The 23,335-nt window shown below is 40.4% G+C and overlaps 1 protein-coding gene across 5 annotated transcripts in view; it reads right to left on the bottom strand.

Moving 5' to 3' along the window:
• Positions 1–22,422: 22,422 nt before the first annotated feature.
• HACE1 (HECT domain and ankyrin repeat containing E3 ubiquitin protein ligase 1) overlaps positions 22,423–23,335 on the bottom strand; it is a 54,220-nt gene continuing 53,307 nt past the window's right edge. For 3 of the 5 annotated variants that reach the window (XM_063329873.1, XM_063329874.1, XM_063329876.1), the window contains one exon: positions 22,424–23,234. In XM_063329873.1, the coding sequence (XP_063185943.1) occupies positions 23,132–23,234 (103 nt within the window). In that variant the 3' untranslated portion in view covers positions 22,424–23,131. Of the gene's footprint in view, positions 23,235–23,335 lie in introns of all 5 variants that reach the window. The other 2 variants (XM_063329872.1, XM_063329875.1) reach the window with 2 other exon arrangements.

Genomic DNA, 23,335 nt, shown 5'->3' with positions numbered 1-23,335 from the left:
CCCAACTGACAGAAAAACACACAAGCACCTGTGAAAGCAGAAAGCGTAGAGATGTATACTGTGAGTATGCCTGGATATCAAATACTGAAATGTTACATGCTGTTATAAAATATTTGGGGAAAAAAAAAAGAGAGAGAGATAAGGGACATCAACTTCTAAGCAGAACATCTCTTAAAACAATTTATTAGCAGCTAGGGAGGTATTCATAGTTCATTTCTTGATAAGAATATCTATTTGGAAACTCTCAGACACTATTAAGAGACATCATAGTTTGATGTTGCTTTCTTCTAATCAGTATTTTTAGAGAGAGTTTTAGGGTTGGGAATTTACTTGCACTGTAATCCATAGATCTTCCTCATATTTCTTCACTTCTCTATCTCATGATTGGTTTTAGCAATTTATTCTGACAAAAAACAAATACATTCACGCTAAGAGGTTAAATACACATGCAGCCTCCCAAGGAATTTCAATCTTGTTTATCACAAATGCATCTCTCATTTCTGCTTTTTTCTATTCCACAGTGGTAACCAGATGAGCTCTTTCTTGTTCATTTGCATCCAATCCCATCTCCCTTTCAGAAAGCTCAAAAATATACTGCCAGCTAGGTGCACTGTATTTAATTATTGCCTGACAGTTCATACAGGCCCCTTTCTCATTTGAGGCTCCATGGATAACGCATTTGCCTTCCACCATGAGCAAGCAGTAAGGTTGGGCGGCTCTTTCTTCTGATACCCAGCCACCTATTCCATCTGGATCTCTAAGCACTTCTGCAGTACAAGATATCATTATTCGCAATAATCATCCGCACTTTATTTGCATAAACAGTACCTCTTGATGCGCAGCATCAAAGCAGCACTGCAGAATCAACGTTGAGATCAGCAGTGCGTTAAGTTCAGTGTCAAAGAGCAGTGGAAGATTTCCCATATAAAGCGTTAAGGTGGTGTGTGTTAAACCAAAATGAAGAGTGAAAAAAAAAAACCCTTCATGAGTCTACTGCAGTTTTTCCATTCAGTTGCATGGTCTGTTTTACCATACGTATGCCTTTCAGTTTGTCAAAATGGTGTCAAATTTGGGGTTAAACTCTCGAAACTATAAAGAGGAGTCCCATGTGATGCCAAGCAGGCATTTGTCTGTGCATTTGTCCTTCCTAAAAATAGGGTCTGGGAAAAAGGTCTGTGGATAGGAAGGCATTTCAGTTAAAATATAAAAGCCAGGAGAGCTGCATTTCCAAATTAAACGCTTTTGACTTCCTTCTGTTCAAATTGGATGTATCTCATGTCGTTATCCTAACTTGTAAGAAAAGCAATTGCTGAAACGATCATCCCAAACTCCTTCTCATGGGACAGAAGGATTACACTTTTCCTAGAGCACTTCCACACTTCCAAAACACTTCCAAGCACTTCCAAAACATTGCTGGGGGTCTTATTAAACCCTCCATATGTTAGAACTACACGAGGAATTTATCAGCTTCTGCATGCGTGTTCAACAATGGCATGGTCTGCTGGCCTATTGACAGCAACCTACCCATACGGTCGTGCCATGGCAGAGCTGACAGTAGGGTGGGCTCGTCTAACAGCACCTTAACGTTCAAAAATATCCCTTTGAATCTTACAGAAACATTACAACATCCTGCCACAAGCTCAGTGAACTGTGACACTTACTGAGTTTTCTTGAAATTCTCTGAGAAAAAATAATCTTTATTAAATATGAACAGAATTAAAACCAAAATGGAGTAGCTGTTGGCAGGAAGCTGCTGTATGTTTTTTATCAGAAGTCACCCATGATTAGCAGTCCACTGGGCAAATGCCAAAATCAGGGTGCCCAATAAGAACTGGAAATACATCACCTTCATTTCCAGTTCCTGAAGTATATTTCAACCTGTATTTTTCCCTCTATTCTAGAATTTGTTTAATCACTTACGACAGAGCATCATTTAAAACAAGCTTTCTAACTTGCTGAGCTGTAGGGCGTTGTTCGCACAGGTTCATTTTTGCATCCGTATTGCCATAAATAAGGCCTTCATTTACGGCCTTATTATCTTTCCCCTTCTAGTATCTCTCAAAGCAACATTTTGCTGGGTGCTCTTGTGTCTGAGATGGAGTAACAATACGCACGGGTGCTGAACCACATTTATTAGAGAAACAGTCCCTCAGTTGTTGACTTACACTCCAACGTGGTTCTCCTGTACATTTTCCTTGCAAATTTCAGAACTAAGCATTTCACGGGTGGTTTCAAAGCAGAGCAGTACAGCTTCTCACATACTTTTCTTTCCTCTTGGAAGCATGCCCTTGCAATAGCAAGCTACACTCATGTTTTACTGCTCATAGATTGAATTACATCTATCACTCTGCGAGCAGAAACAGCATGACTGCCCTTCTACATGTGAAACATGCAATTCATTGATTTCTGAAGCTGTAACCACAGCTTTGCATTTATCATATGTCAGTTCTGGTTTACTTAGCAGTCCCCTGTGTAGGACAATGTAGTTTAAAACATTGCTATAAAAAAGAAAAAAAAAAAAAAGAGAAACATTTCACATACAATGGTAACATTCATCAACTGTTCTTTGCAGAGCAATGTAGCACTATTTATCAACTACCAGTTTCCAATCTCTCTAGCAATAACTTTCCTACTCTCATAGATGGCTCAGAGATCTAAGTGCAAAATGACAAAAAGAATAGTTCGAACACAACCCATATAAACCTGCTACTTGTGCTGAATGTCCCTTTTTTACGATAGGAAGAAGCAATTCTTGATCCCTGAACTTTTTGTCTGAAGGTTCAGATCAGCTTCACGACCCTTAAGGAAATTACTTTGCCCCCAAAATTAACAGCTTCATTCCCAGTTTTGAATACCTCCATCTGAGTGAACAACTCTGTATTGAGGCATCCTATTTCAGAAGCCCCCGAATCCCTCAAGCACTCGGCTTCGTGTGGGCAGCCCCTGATGAAGGGGACTCTCTGCTGACCTCAGGGATGCATTACACACTCAAACAAACCTTGGCACCTGCCACTGGGTTTTCAGATTAAATAAAAATGAGGATAAGTGACAAAAAAACTCACCCCCATCTCAACTATTTAAGTTAATATCTGCAAACACGTTACACCTTTACCTGGCTCTGAAGCTCTTCCACCCACTTGCCCCTTTTTTTAATTTGTGGCTCTGATCAGCACGACGGCTCTGACAACTGGTTGGGTGTGCGGGGCCAGCGTCTCTGGTTCCTGGCCAAGCAAGCCTATTCGGTTGTCTAGGAAGTCAGGAGACAGTTTTCTTCCCTTCTCTTCCGGAGGTGTTGCACGTCTCTTCCAAATCCCAGATGGACAGTGGGAGGGAGGCTACAGAAACACACCTAGGATCATCTGCAAACTATTCGGCAAGCAAAATTTCAACAGCCTGGAGCTTGTCACATCTCTCTAGACTTGAAGGAACAAAGTGTATTTCGGCAGGAGGAGCAACAAAGCGCCGGTTTTGCCTGCTGCCAGACCTGGAGGCACAGCAGCTGCCTGCCTGACGCCGTGACAGACGCAGCAATGCAGTCACCCACTCGCTCCTGCTCAAGCATCTTTTCTTAGTGCTTTGCACTGGAAAAGACAGCTCTTGCCAGAAGAATAGCTTGTCTTGGAGTAGGAGGAATGTGGGGGGAAGAAGGTGGCAACTGTCACCACACCTTGTTCCTCCAATTGAAATAAAACATCTTCATCTGGCTGAAGGGAAAAGCAGAATTTGTTCTCTCAGATGACCACGGGGACACATCAGCACAACTGCAGGAACCACCAGACTTCTTATTGAAAATACATTCTCAAAGGCAAATGAAAGCAGAATGGCTTAAACAAAATGACGTTTTCTTATGACACTTAACCTTGAAGATTGTTTCTTTCTTTCAGAACTACTTTCATGCGCTTTACAACATGAATAGCAAAATCACGGACTCCTTAATCACAAAGCAGGTCCTATTTGTTTGTTGTTGTCTGTGTGTGAAAATTGCTTTTCTGGTTAGTGTCAAAGACGTCTGAAATGAAAGGCTGCAGAAGAAAATCTTCCAAAAAAGCTTTGGCTTCCACTATTGTGCAAAAATATGTTAGCAAAGAATAAATTATGTAACAATTTTATCTGTTTTATCGGTTCAGGAGTAAATTATTTTTAGATGAAATAGGGCATAGGAAAAGATAACCCCCAAGAACTCACATTTCTACCTCCTGCAAAACTTGTTTGTATGAAAACAAAGGAAGGTCTTTCCAATGTTTCTTATTAAGAAAATGTGACCATTTCCACCCACCAGTTAGGAAAGTCACTTGAAAAGCGTGAGATCCACATTTGAGGTCTCACTGTCAGTTGGGCAAAGCAGAGACTTCAGTTTGTCTTTCTCAAATCCCAGGTCTGGAAAGGACCTCAAAAGGTCAAGTGATCTGACCTCCTTTCCAAAGCAGATCTGCTAGATCAGGTTGCTTATGGCAGTGTCCAGGCTAGCTCTGAACTCCTCCAAGAATGGAGATACCACAGCCTCTCTGGGTACAGTGTTTGATCACACTCAAAAAAATTCCTAATATCTGCTTGGAATCTCCCTTGTTGCAGCTAGTCTCTGTTGCCTCTTGTTCTTTCCCGGTGCACCTCAGAAAACATCACTAAAGTGTAAACATCACCCATTGCACTCCCTTCATCTGCTCACCACAGAAGGCAGCCAGGCTGCTCGGGCACAATCTGCCAATGGTACATCCATGTTGGCTGCTCCCAGTCACCTTCCCATCCTTCATGTGCTTGGACATGGGTTCCAAGAAGACAGGCTCCATAATCTTCTTGAGGACAGAGGTCAGGCCAATAGGTCCCTGGATTCTCCTCTTTGCCCTCCATTAAAATGGCCAAGACATTTGCCTTTTTTCTCTCCCCTGACTGTCATGACCTTTCCAAGATGGTAGAGAGGGACCAACGCTCAGCATCCTCGGATGCAGCCCACGTGGTTCCACAGTCTTGTGTTAGCCCTGTGGACTTAAGTGCTCACTAACACAGTCTGCCTTCCCTGTAAGTCAAGTATCAACCTCGTGGCCTCTACCACTAGACTCAGAGAGCTGGGAGGCCTCAGGACAAACCTTACCAGCAAAAACTGAAGTAAAAAGGGTACTGAGTATCTCAGCCTTTTCCATGTCCTTTGGCCTTAGGTCCTGCGCCACACTGAGCCATGGCTTCACAGTTTCCCTGGTCTTCCTTTTGTTGCCAGTGTATTTATAGAAGCCCTTCTCGTTGCCCTTCACTAGATCCAGGTCCGCTCCAGTCATGCAAGATAGCCCAGAACATTTCTGTAATCCCAATAGTCTTCAACTGCATGGGGACTTCAAGTTCCTTCCATTGGCTGTATCACCGTTCTTGGATAGCTAAAAACTGGAATAGTAAGTTAAAAGCTTTCTTTTTGCCTACACATGGGTTTCATAAGCTAGTCAAACACTAGCTGTTACTCCCATGTCCATAGTCTGAAAATAAACACACAAAAAAGCAGATAAACCAGAGAGGGTGAAAAGGACTCTGAAGGGAGAGTTGCAGGACAGACAAGAAGCAAGAAGTGATGTACAGTTGGGTATTCTTGGGTATTGATACTCTTCCCTAGTGGTGAGGAGTATTCCCCGATACTGAGCACAGAGTTCAAATTATTTCAAAGTCTCAAGAATTAATTAGAGGCAAGAAAGATTTTGGCTCTTGTGTCCAAGTGCCATGGACATCGAAAGCGCACCTTACAGAAGGAATATTTAATTTAATGGAATCGAAAAGGCCAAGCTCCAATGGAAGTTGAAGCCAAGTAAATTTAAGTTATACTTAAGTTTTTTAAATAGTGTGGCAGTTGTAAAGAAATGCACTACAACGCATTTGTAAAGAAAAAGGTCGAGTCTCCAGCTCTTCAGTTCTATTTAATGACAGTCTTTCTGGAAAGTATATTTTAACAGAGCAGAAATAATTGGCTCCTGAAAAAACATATCTTCTGGCCTCTTATACAAAAGGTCAAATGCGAATGTACTGATAGACCTGAACGTCGATAGACTGAAACCAGCATAAAGCGTGTCATTTCTTGGTTCTGCCTACACAGCAAGCAAAATACTCAGCAAGCACCATAGCAAGTCAGAAGTGTCCCCAACAGCATCACGTTCAGTGTAGCTGCTAAGGCACTTTCTGCTGGAAAAGATTCATTTTCTGTTTACTTGAATTAATAAATTCAGACAAAGTTTTAGGCACACTGATGTGAATACACCAGCAATGCAGTAGGGCAACCACCTGTTTATATTTCTGTAGAATGACATTTATTGCAACGGTGAACGTTACAAACACTTTGGACCAGATGGTGACCAGTCTCCTTGATGGCACACGGGGGAAGGAGAACCCCTAAGAACTGAGCACAAAGGAAATCTCGGCAGGTCACAAGGTAACACCTCCACTGACAGTGGCTTTCCCGACGCAACAGGGGTTTTTGTTTGCCCTTTACAAGGGGCTAAGCCTCACTGGGTGTGAGCACATCAAGAGGAGCAGACATGGCAACCTTGACAAGACCGACAGAGATGTCCCCTGTTCCTCACAGTCTTCAGAGACTGGGCCCTTCAACTGAACTTTTGAAGGCAGTTCAAGCCTAGGTTGAAGTGTATCGGAATGTTTGGAGAAATCCTGAAGTGAGAACAAACAAGGACAATGTTTTGGCAGGTAACTGTCCTTTCTTGTTTAGGTCTCTGATCATTTGCTCACATTCAGCAATCCTATTTTAGCTTTCTTCCTTTGCTGCCTGAGTCAGCCCCTTTTAAACAGCTTGCTGTCCTGACCCTCCAAGCTTCAGATTTTGGTACCCCACTGCAACGAGCAGAACTTCATGCCCACGCCGCGGGCACGGAGCAGAGCCCAGCCACTCCAGCCAAAGGGGCTGGGAAGCAGAGACATCTTTCCCCTTCCCTCTCCCCTAAGATGACTCCCGTGTCCTGTTTGACTCTCACAAATAGGCTTCAAATTGTTTGCAGGTAAATGCTAATCTTCTGCCTGCACAGGCACACTTCTGTCTGCACGCTGCAGGCACATTCTTTTGGTTTTATGAAACGCAACTATTCGCATCAGCAAAATCTACATGCCTTACTGGGTCCTTCACTGTTCATTCTCACCTGTACCAAAGAAACAGGATGCTCTTTGAGATACCTGTTGAAGGTACTCTTTAAGCGCTTCTCACTGCGTACATAGTGCATACAGAGCGCCACTGTTTGCATATACCTCTGCAGTGCAGCATTTGAGAATGTACATTTACATATTACCATATTGCAGGCAACAAATACAAGCTTAGTGTAACGACGTATCATTTTCACAATCATCCAATGTATATGTTAGAAGGTCAACTCTGCAGACTCCTCTGCACAGACAGCATAGCAAAAACATTTTAAAGAAAGAGTTTTAGAAATAAAACTCTGGATGCTACAATTCTAGGAGAAGTGACAACTAAAAGCGAGAAAATCATGCAGGCTTCATTTTGGACTAGTTGAACTTATAAGTACAGCTGCTTCACACATTTTCCCAGAAGAACTGAAAGCCACTGGAGGAAAAAGCATTTGTGTGCACGCATGCATATCTTGTGCATACACACAGACCCGTACTTTATATTTATGCATGCACATGAGGTGATTTCTCCTTTGCACTGAACAAAAAATACAGGGTCCTAAGAACTACCAGTTAATTTGGTGGCTGTATCTTCAGATATAGAGCACATCTGCCAAATGACTGAGAAACGGATTGATAGCCACCGATATTTTTTTTTATTATTATTTGATGCTGATGTAATTTATCTCAGAAGCAGAGCTGGAATGCCAGCCCGGACCAGTGGCGGGCTGCGGCCCCAACGCTTTAGCTCCCAGATTCCTCTGTTAGTTGTGTACATCTGTAGATCTATCAACCTGTCAGGCCCAACTTCTGAACCGCTTTAATGTGCTCCAAAGATAAACAGTCCTAAATTTAGGAAAGGAAATGAGAGGCTTCTTTTGCTGATAAAAACATGATTTACAACAGGCGTTGGGACAGAACCGTTCCAATTAAAAACAACACTTTAAGCCTTTTTTTTTTGGTCCTCAATATCAATGAGATCAGAACACCAGTGTAATTCTGTTTGTTAATTTTAACTAGATTTACTGGGAATAATCCCCCTGAGCCGGTAGCTGACCTCCAAAGCATTCCAGCTTCCTGTGGGATAACAAGGAATAATAAGAAACATGCTACTGGAAAGCAAGCAAGGCTGGTGTGAAGTTTGTTCCTGTGTTGTCAGATAGTCAAGCCTATAGCAAGTACTCAGCAATGATCAAATAAATGCCCAGAGACCTTTTTCTAACAGACAACTCAGCAACTTCAAACAGATTTCTTGAGCCAATTCACTCGTGGTATGGGCCGATAAAGCAGTATTAATCTCCTGCTTTAAATCAAGTTTCTGTCATAAGGCTCCATTAATCTCTCCCGTGTTATCAAGTGTCTTAGTGGTAGGAAATTATATTTTTAAATTGAATTTTGTTCTCTTTCAGTGTAGTAAGAAATATTCTCCAGACTTCTAATAAGAAGTGTAAAACCTATGATGCCGACAATACATTTGAATAAATTAAAGCTATAAATTAAAGCCACTTTCTTCCAAGCCCCAATGTTAGAGCAAAATAACAAAAATTGGTTACCTATAAAGAAGAAATTAAATACAAGATTTTAAATGAAAGTGAGGCAACAGATGGTTAACTTTTTTATTTACTGTTTTATAGCAATTGGATTTAAAAAAAAAAAAAAAGTGTTATAGCCAAATAATCTCCAGGCACTAATAAAACACTTACTGATTTTTAGTGTGTATACTTATTCTACAAGATGTCCTAACCTGCAGCCTCTACTATTTTTAGTGGAAAGATACTCTTTACACAAGTCTGCAAAGTTAGTGCCCCTTTGTTTCATGGGAGATAAATTTACAGTAAGTAAACGTCCCTGCATTAAATTTACTATGCTAAAGCTAAAATGAATAACCACAGGCAACAAAACAACTTAATTTTATAGCCAGCAATACAGCCGCAGGGTGGATAGGGGTAAGAGGCAGCAGAATCTACTGCAGCATTTACAAATTTTACAGCCTTTGCATTTCAAGAAGAACAATACCGCAATCTCAGTAGTGTTTAGACAGACTTGTCCCACAGACTTCTTTGAATCTTATCTACTGTTGACCATTATCATCTCACCAAGTGCAACAAACAGCACTTGTCAGGGGTTTAGATCAGAGATACCACCTGCACGGTCGCACAGCAGTTAATACAGAGAACTTTTACATATCAATATATTTGGATTTCCATTAGGCAAAGCCACATGCCTGGGCACCACCACTCAATCCACCTCAGCTTTGCAGCCAACCCCTAATCCAGGTGGTACAAAAGGAAGGAATCATCTTAATTTATCTGGCTTTGGATGAGTTACATGGATTTAATTTCACTCAGATGCAATTTACATTTAAAAAAAAAAAAAAAGAAGAAGAAAAAGACAACCCGTGTAGCTGTAGATTTATTGCCTCTCTATAAAAATCAGACTTTTCTCACAAAGGGAAAGGCAGAACCTTTGCCACAAAACCTTTATTTTGGGGAGCAGTGGGGGTGGTCTTAACTTTTAAGTTCAGCTGGGAAACATGACGTAGTGGCTGAATACAATCAAGAGCATAGCAAGAACTGATTTGCCTTAAATATTCATGTTTCACTCCTATGACAATGGTCTTGGAGAATCCCCTCCAGCATCAATCACCATGCTCTTCATTCCTGCATTTTTTCATATGTCCCAACCTTTAAAGTATCTGTCCTCAATAAATAGAGCCGATCATGAAAACACAAAATAGTTGTGAAAGTTTTGTCCATAAGGAAAATTTATTATAAACAAGGCTAATACGGGCACGTGCATGATGTATTTACAAGTAGAGCAGTCGCATACACACACAAAACAACTAATAGCAGTGAGCCGAGGAGGCCATGGTGAACACCATCTCTCCGACCACTGGCTACTTCTGGTGGCAGGAACTAAATAAGACTTGATGCAGAGCCAAAATATAACTTAAATGTTTCCACAAAACAGGCCTCTTGGTTTTTGGCCAACTTAATTCGTGACGGAGAAAAGGATCATTCTCCCATTCAATAGAATAACAGGGAGAGAAGAGAGAAGGGGGGGAGGGAGAGAGAGAAAAGAAAAAGCAACAGAGAAAGAGAGAAAGGCAGCCGTGACTACTGAGGCTGGGGAGAAAGGGGGATCGCATCCAGGAGCTGGCAAGCCTCAGGTCAGCATCGCAGCAGCTGTACTGCAGTCTCTGCAAATGATTAGTAATGAAAGGAGCCTGTTCCCGTCGATGCATCCAAAGGGTCCTCAACAGTTTTTATAGTCCCTTCGTTTGCCCATTGGGCTACTCCCTCCCGACATTAATTTTATCCTCTTTCAAGTAAAGCTGGTTTACTGCACGCATTTGAGAGGCGTTTGCAGCCCCAGCTCCAAAGCAAATAGATGGTGCGTACCACCGTGTTCCGCAGCCTGTGCACAACACATCTCTGCGGAAACTTCTTCTGGGGTTTGCCCTAGGTATCCCTCTGATAAGTAGCAGAAGAAACGTCTTCCCAAAACACTGGTGTTTTCCCTGGAGACTGCTGATCAGAATCTTTTCCTACCCTAAATGCGATCCAGCAATACAGGGGAAACATGGTCTTAGGACAACGTAAGCAGAATGACACGCTCCTCTAAAATTCAGGATTTTAAGAACTTCTCAAGAGTACACGTAAAAATGTGTAGAGTAGGGCAGATGTTAACTCTCATATTTGAAGGTGCTTTTCTACAGGGAGAAAGATATTCTAAAGAGAGAAAAAGACTCCTTTAAGATAAGTGTCCTTATTTGTATTACCCGAATTCAGTAAAGATTTAGATAAGTCTCTGCTCAGAACATAAACATAGAAGTTTGGTGCTAAAAAGAAAGGCCAGTAATCAAAAATGCAAAGAAATGACAAAGCAAGATATTCAAAGGTCAAACCCACACCTCCCACAGACAGCAGTCTGTTAAAAAAGGGCTAGCATACAAACACTAAATTCACTAGAGGGAAGAGGAATTAGACTAATTATCATATAATAATGCTCATTAGAGGAATATTGTATTATCTTCCCACCCCAGCAATTTCTTATACCAATTTACAAGCAAGAGACCATTTTCTTAAGCAAACTGTGGATACAAATGATGCCTTTTCCCAAAAGTTAAATGCCAAGCACCTTTGGAAGTTCGGCAAAGATTTCTGAATAGAGATTTCCCTTTTTCCACCAAGTTAGACGAGCCTGATGTACAGGACGGCAAATATTTCGTTGCGCTTTTGACAGGTTTAAGGCCAGGCATCCTGCAAAGACAGAAATCAGAGCATTCTACCACTGGCAAGGGAGACTTAGCAGCAAATATTTCAAGACGTTAGACTTAAATGCGTTCCCGTTGCTTGATGATATTGATTCATTCCTTGCATGAAGTGTGCAGCAAAACAAAACCAGATGTTTACCTCCTGATGTAACTTTATATGCCAAAAAAAGCAGCTTAAAGCCCTGAGGTAACAACGTCTTATAATATTTAATGGAATGGCTGGCAAGGTGATCTCACTTGTAAAGCTGGGTGCCACCAATATCTCAACTCTCCTGCAGTCAAAAAGGAAACACAAGTGTCAGCAGAAGTGTGTGTTCTGCAAGCAGCCCTGTACGCTGGTACTCTGAGACCATAATCTGAATTTCACGTGCTATAATCAGAGATAGAGAGGTTATGCCACCTACAAACATGGCTTACGTCTTTCACTATGAAATATTTCTAATGTGTGATTTCTTGCTTCCGATGATGTCGATCTTTACATCACACTCAGGGAAATACAAACGACATAAAACCCACAAATAATTAAGTTCCCTTGAGCAGGTTCAGACATACTGAACTAGCACAGCTTTATGGTCCAGGATCAGGGTAGATAACTATCTCCTAAGGCAGAAAAAGCAATGGAAATATTTTAGATAGATTTATACTTGGCACTCCTTTTTTTAGGGCTGGTGGGAGCTGATGTTTGGCATATATCACCACCTGGCTATATATCACATTCAGAATTAAAGACCTTCAGACCTTGCAGATTCTTTGCTGGTTTACTGCTTTCTATCCTTGCCTTCATCAAGACGTGTTCTGAAGCATTCCTGATGCTGTGAAGTTTGATTTGTCTGAAGGAGAGGACGGGATGAAATTTAAAGGTCTGATATTCTACACTCACAGAAAAATAATATACATTTTTAAAAAACAGCGTCTCTGTAGAGCTGCACCTGGATGAAAAGACACACATTTCTGGAAAACCAAGAAACTCCCCACCCTTGCTCCTCAACTTTTTTTTTTTTTTTTCCTTCATTTAAGTGCTGCCTGCTTCAAATACAGACTTAAAGTTCTTTCATGTACGTAACTGTTCATCTTACAAAAGATACAAAGCGCAAAACAGACCAAACACCACTTATCTTTACACTGTCTGGAAACTGCTTTCCACTTTGTAGAAAGCACCAACACCCAACTCACTATTCCCCTCCAGAAAAATTTTTACAGAAGCAGGAGGCATGTACCTACACCAGTCAAGATAACGGTGGGCTTTAAAGCATGATGCCAGTGCAATACTGGGGAAAAATAACTCAGGAGTTTAAGTTAGACAAAACCTGCTAAAATATAGGCATTGGGCTTTATTTTAGTAAACTAAAAAAAAAAAAAAATCATTATTTGTAGCAAATATATATTGAAGGCACATAGCAGATTTAGTCTCCCAGTCTCTACGTAACAGAGAAAAAAAAATGCAGACTTATCTTAAGTATAGGTTGTACTACTGAGAGCTTGCATGTATAGCAAAAAGGTAGGAGCGGCCCAGGATGGACTGCGGGTTCAACTTCAGGTGGTTAGTCTTGGTAGGGAAGTTGCCAGGAAATGTTGAATGGATACAGAAAAAGACCCAAACAAGGGGGCACTGACATCAAGGCATCTGAAAATGAATTTCATTTCTGCTGTGAGGAGAAAGTAAGATTTCCCATAAGATAACCCCTACTGCTTAAAAGCAACTTTCCAACTATGTCAGAAGTTGGAAAGCAACAACTAGAAACTTATTTATCTGAAAGTTAAGGAATCAGTGTTAAACCTTGGGGATTTCCCACCCTTATCAAAAGCACCTCTCCATTCAGGTTTCTGGACATAAAGCCTCCAGTAACAAAGCAATGAAGAGTCTTGAGAAGATGATGCCTTGAGGGCAAGTTAAAGCACCTGAGTCGCACTCTTACAGAGCATCCCCACCAGTTCGCTAGTTCTTGAACATGATTGGTTTCCAGACAGATCACAGGAATGAACCTGTTGCCCCACACTTTGCCAAGCATATAGTCAAGGTGACACTGAAGGAGAAGCAGCAAGCCTTGGAGAGCGCTTGGCTGATCCTAAGTCCTTCTGTATAACTTGATCACCAGCGAGCACTGAACGGCATTTTCAAGATGGAGAGGTTCCTAACTGCATGTTTGTGACAGCCATCCGCTCTGGTTTGCTCCAGCCGCCAGAAGAGCTCAGCAGGATGGCGAGACAGAAGAAGAGCAAGGAGACTCCTGAGGTTTCACTCAAGGGCTGTCTCCAAAGAACTGTCACCAGAATTAAGCCCTGGGTAAAAATACAGACACTACATCTGGACACTTCCAGATGTCCCTACCGAACTCATCTGTTCTGTGAGGCGTCACACAGCTACACAAAGGGTGTCTCCTTCCCTCAGAAGTTTACAGTCTAACTATAATAGCATGGGCCTACGTACAGAGGGATGAAGTGATTTACTGAGGTCACAAAGGAGGTCAGTGGCAGAGGGAGACATCAAACGTGAGCCTCGGCAGTCTCTGTGTAATCTGTCCGTTGAACTTTGCTGGCTGTTAAACACAAAGATACATGATGGAGCAAAAGCCCCCGGTGAACTCACTTCAAACCGGTCAAGACTGAGTAACAAAAAAAGCTTGGTACTAGATACAAGACAGACACAGAAGCAGAAATAAACACTACAGTCCAGCAGTGCAAGACACGGCCAAAGGTGGTTTTCTGTGAAAGACAATAAGGAAAATATTTTTATCAGGCTTTTACACGCACACACAAAGTACACATAGCTGAGCTGTAATTAACACACTGGCCTCTTGAACAGTTTTAATCAAAGTATTAATACAACTTACAGAAAGCATAGCTTTACATTAAAGGTTATCACAGTTACTCACTCATACTTTTCCATTATTTCAGTCCATTTATCTGGTAACGCTATTAGCGGAGATGCAGGAAATCATCGCCAAATACACAGAAAGAAACTGTAATGAATAGCAAAGACTGTAAGTATGTCTGTCTGGTCTGAGACCATTCTTAAATTGTCACAATCCGGTCCAGACTGGAGATGGAGATTCTAATTATGCTAAAACAAAAGGACTCCCACAGGAACACTGAACCTAAATAAAGCAAGCAACATCTACTTGAATTTAGTCCAACTGGATTTTCAATTTCTGTGCGTGAATTACTTCAGAGTAAAGGCAGGAGAACGGCTCTTTGTTGTCAAGGAAGGTAATATTAACATTTAGAATGTATTTTTGTTTTAAAAATACACACACACTATTTCCAAGACATACAGGCAACATAAATGAGGTGCATTTGAAAAACATATCAACAAGCTAAGGACCAAAAGCAGAGATATGATAATTAACTCCCACATGTCTTGCCCATGGAGTTTACATTTGGAGTTTTCTGAAATTAGAGACACATTTTAGCAAAGTTATGCATGCCATTGTGCTTTATGAGTAGCATCTTGCCTGTACAGAAGGGAGCCCCTTCTCATACACAATCCTAAGCGGTGGCCTTTCAGCAGAAGCTTAACTTGCTTTAGCAAATACTGCCAAGAAAATCTACCTTAAGGCATAGGGGAAAAAAAAAAAAAATCAAAATGACAAGTCAGCAGAAAACTCATTCTGGACTAGTATTAAATGCAAAAGAGAAAATTCACCATCTCCACCAACCCTCCCTCTAGACCTGCCGAGCCTGACCAGTCTGACCAGTGTCCGAGGCAGACTTCTGTAGCCTTCAGAGCAAGTGCAGAAGAAAAAACGGATCACATCTCGAAGAGGCCCGAGCACTTTTCCCACCTGCCAGCTGAATGACATATCAGTTGTCGAAAACATCCCTGTTATTCCACATTTACACTGAGAACACTACTCACCCCTTCCCTGAAGGTACTCTTCACTTCCAGAAGTGTGCTTCTACCATTTATTTTCTCTTTCCTCTTGCTTAGGTCTTACACCTAGAGCATCAGTAATATGTGCCACAAATCAGGGGTAAAGCGCAGTAGTTGTCTCCGGGCCAGCTCACCAGGCCTAATCTATTGTGGAATTTAGATTCCCTGTAGGACAATCCCTTCCTTTAGGTGACATACGCCTAAAAGCCAGACTGCCATTACATCCGCGGGCGTCCAAATACCAATCAACAGCTGCATCACTTTATTTCCACAAAGACAGCAATTAGAAGAATTAATCTAAAATAGCGCTTATGCATAGACTCACCTAAACACGTCAGAATACGCTTATTATCACAGACAAGCCATGTAGTAGATACCTGCAAAATCTTTGCCCACGTGCATGTAAACTGGTATCACTCTTCATGTATTCAGTTTTCCTTCCAATCCATGTAATTTGTAAACCAAGGTGGTTTTATATACTGGACAGCACTAGGGTTCAGTTTCCTTTTACCAAAGGTTATAAATTTGACTAGACAGCAACAATTGCTTTTTAATCTAAGCAAACTGATCTGTCAGAGGCAATCAGTACAGTGAAGCTATCCCAGGAGAATCCTAATAATCCCGATGAATCACTCGGTGCTGTATGAAACTCAATAGTTGAACTCTTGGCACAGACTGTCACAAGCACTTAATGCAGCGAGTATATACGGCTGCAAACAGTGGGCTCGGGGATGTAAGCCATCGCAGTGTTTGCACTCCTGCGGAATTTCTACACCTTTTGGCATAAATCAGCTTCTAATCACATTAGAACTACTTTTTTTTGTTGGTTTTAAACAATTTCTCATTTAAAAAAAAATTAACACACATTTAGGGATGTTATTTGATATCCCTATCAATGGGTAACTGTCACATTCAGAGAAAATGGTCCGAAAAAAATCTGGGTGAGAAATCGGGAGGGTTCTGTTGTAAGAGAAAATTTAGCAATATACAGTAGTCGATGAAAAGAGAGGACCAAAATGGACGGACAACACTGATTTCAGAGGAAATATTGCTATGGACCTTTGCAGCCCTTCTCATTGGTGTTTTGAGCCTGTCTGCAATATTTCAAATGTACTAAGTGAGCCTTTCAAAAATAACGTGCTACAAATAAGTTACATGCCACGCACAGAAAAACATGCGATAATGGCATTTTTTTAAACCCAAACTGAAGGTGCATAGGAAACCCATTCTATTTTAATCCAAATTTTATTAATTTATTCTATTACTTCAAATTACATGCATGTTTTTATAACTAAAACTATAAATACTGCTTTATACGCGTAACTAGAAATGTTTCAACCTACCCAACTGTATAGAACAATTTTCAAACGAAACCAAGTATAAGAGTAAGCCAGTAACCTTATACTAGATTTACTTGTGTGGTTTGATTCCTACTGCCTCTAAGCTACACGTCATCCCACAGAAGTACATTAACTCTGTTATTGTCCTTAGAGAGTAAAGAAATTGTTGAATTGACAAGTGTGTCTATAAAACATGTATCACAGTCTCTAGACTATCAGCTGTATGATTATCTATAGTAAGTCTGGGTACAAACAGATGTTCTGACTTGAAAAGCACTTATCTTTACAACTCAAGAATCCCTGAGGAAGTTTAATCTAGTTGATTTAAAGCTTTGGTTCTTAGCGTCAGTTTAGTAGTTGGCCAATTTTACTTCTTAACTGCAAAAATACTCTTCTACGGACACGCTAAAAATTCTTAGTAACAACAGCTGCATACACAAACTACTGATTTGCCCACAATTTCAACAGCCTCACTGAACACCCACCCACTCTTTCAAAATGAAGGTAAAGAACGCGGAAACGTACGTCTCCAACCACAAGGCTAACAGTGAAAGCCTGCTTTATTTAATCCATACAAAAATCATCCAGTTAGTAGCATTAATCGAAGAAAACAAAATCTCCACAGCCTAAAATGCTCTGGTATGTAGCATTTTACTATAGTAGTACTAATAATATTGTATAGATATTTAAAACATGTGATGTGTAATTAAAATGCTTTGGGCTTATGTAATGTATATATTTAATATATATTGTTGGTTTATACTTATTTAAATATTTATTGTTATATATTATATATAATGTAGCATGGAAACTATAAAGAAAAAGAAACTAGCCTTTACATTCTGAAAAGCTGTCTCAGGAAAACACTGTCTTGTTCTCCAGTCTTGAACGTCTACGTCACATTCCAAAAGCTTGTGGTGGAGATAAAAGGCACTTAACACAGATCACTGTGCTTGCCCGGTAACAATTAAAACAGGGTCATCCATTTCCTCTTACCACGGTTCATATTTATCAGTCTGTTAATTAATCAGCTGGTTTTCCTCAAGCATTCTTTCTAACGTGCAAGAAAAATTCCCATAGAGGTAGTTTTTTGTTTTCCAAATTCTTTGTTTTCTGACTCCTGCAAAGGGAACCGATTACTTACTACCTGGAATAGAGGATACTAGAATGGCAGTCAATAAAGCAATATGTTTGATTTAATGCTGCAGCTTTTTGGCTGCCTGAAGTACCCACTCCAGAAAGACTTTCTGTAGAAAGAGCGGCTCCTAGAAAATAATCTTGCATGAGAAGGGTTTGTAGGCACTGAGTAGTGCAAGGCTTCCCAGGCAAACGGCTGTTCCAGTGATATACTGACACCATCTCCCATTTCTTTTAGAATCTACCCTGTCTTCCTTTTTGTCCCTCCCTCACATCTCTCTTGATTGAGACTCGAGGTTGACATCTATCGTGATCCAACAATTTCCGTATAAGACGCATAAAGAGAGAAGCATGCAACGTGGGAAAAAAAAGAGAGAAAAGAGACCTTGAAGAAGTCCTGCTTTCCACTCTGGCGTAACAGCATTAGGCAGACATCAGACATCTGACCTTATGGAAGACTCCTCCCTTAAACTACGGGCATCGCTCTGTTCGATCTCATCTTTCTCCTCTGCTTCCCCCATCACTAGGCCAGGAAGTATTCCTCCTCCTTTGCCTTTTCCCCCCAGATGAAACCCACTCCCCAAAAGCTAAGACACCGAAGGAAAATGGCAACTTAGGAAAGGAAAAAAAATGTACCACAGGAAATCACACCTCTTTTTACAGACAATAAGCCATTTAAGGTAAAGATTGTCTCTGTCTCTGCTCTGGAGACTGCGGTGGTGTTACAACAGGAACAAGCTACTACGATAAGGCATTCCTTAATTCACTAGCTGTCTGCCTTCTTCATAAAGGTGCCTAAAAAAATAAAATATTTCCTGTGTGACTTCACCGGACTTTTCAAAATTATCAACACAAAAGTTGTACTAGAAAGTGGGATATGCTAGAGTACTTTTTCAGTATCGTTTAGTATTTTAAGAATTGCTTGAAACATGTATGTAATAGAGTATTTTATAATAAGCAGTTATTGACAAGGTCTTTAAAATGGTGACTGGGTGCTCTTAGTGAGACTTCTGATTACGATGGGCTGTTTTTGTTTGTTTTTTTTTTTACTTCTAGAAGAAACATGAAAAGTTTATCAATTGATAAACTCGACTTTTGTCAAGATTTGCTGATGCACAGTTAGCATTGGTACACTGCAAGGAATTCAAGGTTACTCTAGATAACAACCAAACCACCAAACACAGGGGCTTTACTGAACCAAGAATCCAGAACTCAGCAACTCTATTTCAATAATGCCAAGAATGTCACACAAAGAACTAAAATTTTGTTATTACAAAACCAGTTAATCCTGTTTGGGATCATTCAGCAGCTGTATTCTTTAGATTCAATCGATTAGAAAAATTAAGTCTTGATCATTGAGGGAACTCCAGATTCTGCTGGTCAGCCATGGACGTCAGCCTGGCAGAGGGCACTGGGAGGAACGGAAGGTGACCAGCGCCAGGGAAAGAATTCCACTGCCTGAAGAGCAAAGGACCTCTTGCGTCCAGGGGGGCAGAACTGCCAAGACTACTTCGCTTCGGAGTGAAAGATCAAGCCACTATGTGTCAAAAAAGGAATGACAAGCGCTTGGTTCGATTTCTACACCTGATTCCTGTGCAACGCCATCGAAGTATTACTGGAAAATCACCTACACGTTAAGACTTGGAGGAACACCTATGGAGTATTGCTGGTCTGTGTATTGTGAGGGACAAATAAGGTTTTTTATTTATTTATTTATTCAAAAGCTCTAGAAAAGCAACCTGAGCAACCTTCTTAGCCCTTCCCTGCTCTATGCGCCGTACATCCAGGTTGGATGTCATGAAGCGAGCTTCCACTCCTGCTCAGGCCTGGAAGGGGAAGAGCAAGGCTTCTCTGAGGCACCGCTGAGCTGCACTTGCAGAGCTGAATCAGCTCCTTAGACTTCAAGAACAATCCAACTAAACTAGAACTACAATTTTGAGTTTATATTCTTAAATAGAGAGTTCACACAGTTCCGGAGCGGAGATGGTCCTAGTATTTTTCTACTGTATATGGAGAGGTCTTCAAGTTTCTGGAAAATTCGGGCCAACCCACCTTCTCCCCCTCATTCCATTTTCAATCGTACCGACAATGGAACATACAGTAGAAGTCATTAAGCTACATTTCACAGTTTATGGTTTTAATGGTTTTGCAACATTAGATGCACAACACATTTTCAAGCATCAAAAACTAGGCTTTGCTATCTAACATTTCATAAAGATAATAAAAGTTAATGAGCGCTCATGATCTATGATCTGACAAGACATCTGTTCTGTTCTTTCCGAGATAAAACACTCGCCCTGCCTTGTTCTGGCACAGTAGGAGAGAACAAATATAAACCAATTAATCATTCTAAACTATAAGCTATATTAAGTTATAGTTTCTCAACAGGCTTTTCATACCCCGTTGCTAATAGGCCGCAGGTGTCCTAAAAACAGTCTTCCAATGCAATAATTAAATCCTGTGAACTTCACATGGTCAAACGCAGCAGACAGTATTGTTTAGCATTTCAGCAGGAAAAAAAAAAAGACCGTTCAAAACGAGCAGCAACAAGGTTGCTCTTACACCAAGAGTCCAGTATTAAGAGCTCTGTTCCCATTTTCTACACATTTTCACCGTGCTTTTTTTATTCCAGGAGTATTTCAACAAAATTTCATTCTGACCTATCAAGGGAGTATTTGGTACAAATATCACAAGAAATCCTACAAGATGCTTCATAGGGGACATGAGTAACATTGGCATGGGGGAGGAAGGGGTAATCTGCTGACGAACCATTTCTGAGGCTGTACCAGGGAGATCTGTCATAGGCAAGCGTTGAGAACATTAAAACTCTGCACTCCGTTACATTTCCAAACCAGCGGCCGAGCATTTTGGGAACAGTTTGAGAACAAATTCCGCTTGTTGATACCTATGTCACCTACGGTATAATACAAAAGTGAAAAGAAAAAAAAAAAAAAAGAAAAAGAATCTGGTTCTTTTTTCCCCTTCACTCAGCCTTATGGTATGACATGTTTTGGACACTACACAGAGTATGCAAGGTTTCTGTTTCCTGCAGACTGCTGAATGTTACCATGAAACAGAATACATGAAATAAAAAAAATAAAAAAAAAAGAAACCCACAGATTGTGTAGTAGTTAATGAACAACAGTATTTACAGTAAAACCCTCGGATAAAGATAAAATCCTAGTTTACATAAAGAAAACAGAAATACATAATTCCTGACAAGTACCTTGCATTGCTCCAAACACCGTCCTGCTATCAATCTACCTCGCAGAGGCACACACAGAAATCAGCTTTATAGCCAGGGAACCAAGCACTGCCCAGCTGTGCAGAACAGTGAAGTACTTCTGCTAACCGAGGGATCCAAGATAACTGGGATTTAAACGCTAAACCCCCCTGCAGCCTCAAACATCTAACATATTGGAACAGCGTAAGCTTCCTAGAGCATGCCAGAGACGAACGGCATCTCTCTGCCGACTGAAGCAACAGTCTCGCCAGCTTTCACTGGATTGCCCTGCTGGAGGGGTCTGCTCTTTCTGCTAACTAAAAGCAGTATTCTCCTTAAGTCGCAGCCACAAACACCGCGTAAGAATTTAAACCAACATTTACACGTGCACAAACAGAACCAGAAGGGAAATAAAGCTAGTTAAGTCTAAGCGTAAAGCTTAGCCCTAAGGAAAATTACTGTGGCACCACAGAATCAGGTGGTCCACAGATTTCTCTCTCCCACCACCAGAGGTTATGTATGCTTTAGATTAAAACAAATAAATAAAATCCCATAAAACAGCACCAAGCAGCCTAGACAGATCAGCTGGTGAACTCAGGGTACACATGTACTGGCACTTAGTGTAGGAAAACATGAACGGATCAGTAGCAAACACCGTGCTGAGGACCTGAACCTTAAAATTTACGTCTTTGGGGGGTTCGCTATGTCTCAACTCATTTACTAACTCTTCAGATCACCTCTTCTGATCACTTAGGTCTTGTAGACATAATTAGCTATTCATCCATTAGCATTTGGTACATTTTTGGATCACGTTTTTCTGTTTAGTTTCACCTGGAGAGAATCCAGTTAGCATTCTCTGCAGCAAAAGCATGACAAGCAGGGATGACCAGATTAATTTAAAAAAAAAAAAAAAAAAAAGAAAAAAAACACACCAAAATCACCCTCAAAACAACAATAAAGCCCACACTCCTAACCTGAACCAAAAAAATAATGTAGATCTACCCTAGGGTCCCTAAAAAGCAGTTATGCAAATGCATCACCTACCCCAACCTGTGCAGCTGCTTATCATCAAAAACACTTGCTGATGAGCCATTGCTGTGTCTTTTTACATTTTGAGTAATATATTCTAATTTTATATAAATTTTGACATGGGATTCTAATTATTATAGTCTTGCCTGTTAACCTCAATAAGCTCAAGTTCCTTCCTTGTGCATTTGCTTATGTGTATCCATACAATTTGACAATGCCTTCTCAAATGCTGCTTCCATGACAATTCAAATTATAGTAAGATGAATAAAATCCCGAGGGAAAAAAAGAATAAACCACCCACAAAGACACACAAACTTGTCACATTCAGATTCTGGTAAAAAATATTAAAATTTAATAATACCTTTTGAACATACAATTATGTCAAAGAAAGAGTAAAGGCATTCAAACAAATGGATATAGATCTTAAATAATATTTACAAATTCTAAACTGCAAGTTGACTATAAAGTCACAAATACTTTAAATATTTAGTAGAATATAGTGTAAATTCTAATATAAATTAGATATTAACTTCATCTGTTATTTTTTCCAGTGATAACAGTCTAATCTTTACATACTATATACATTGAAGTACTAAAAAGTTATAAAATTTTATTTCTGTTACTATGCAAATAAATGGAAAATACATCAGATTTGTCTTATTGTACAAAATCCCAATTGAACTTTCTATAGAGTGTTCTCTGCAAAAATAAACGGCACTTTCACATGCAACGAGGCATAAAGTACAAGTCTGTCCATTAGTCGCATGCCATTTGAGTGCAAAGTAAACTAAAACACATATCATTCAACCATATAGTTGAAAATCAAAAGTAAACTGTGGAAAGAGATTCTGACAAAACCTCCTGATTCAGACTGAAGCAATAATGAAAAGCATGTAAACTGACTTCCATACAGATCTGTCATTTTACAAAATGAAAATGCAGCACACTGAGAAGTTTGTTGTGACGGTATCAAGGTGACTTTTGACAACACATAATGGAGGAAACAGCTGATGATCCTGGACGAGTTCAGAAGCCCAGCCCTGCCAATGGGCTGCAGCATCTAAGCTGCTTTTCTATTGACAGTTTCCAAAATTACTTCTGCCACTCTGAATCGCACGTCAGTAGTCAGATGAGTTTTCTAGAGTTCATTATGCCATTGTATAACCGTAGCTTCCACAGTGCAATGCCACAAGAAGCCTATCCTTAAGGATTTCTTTACTTGGGTATTCGGGTAACTTCAGCATGTTGATACTGAAAAGAATGAAAAAAAAAAGTCACACCACACTTCAGCAATAAACCCACCAGTAAAGTATTTTGATAGAAAACCCTGAAGATGTCACATTTATGGAAGA

This window comes from Chroicocephalus ridibundus, chromosome 3 (assembly GCF_963924245.1).
Source record: "Chroicocephalus ridibundus chromosome 3, bChrRid1.1, whole genome shotgun sequence".
Lineage (NCBI taxonomy): Eukaryota > Metazoa > Chordata > Aves > Charadriiformes > Laridae > Chroicocephalus > Chroicocephalus ridibundus.
The sequence above is the reverse complement of the archived record's forward strand: the minus strand, read 5'-3'. Positions and strand labels throughout refer to the sequence as shown.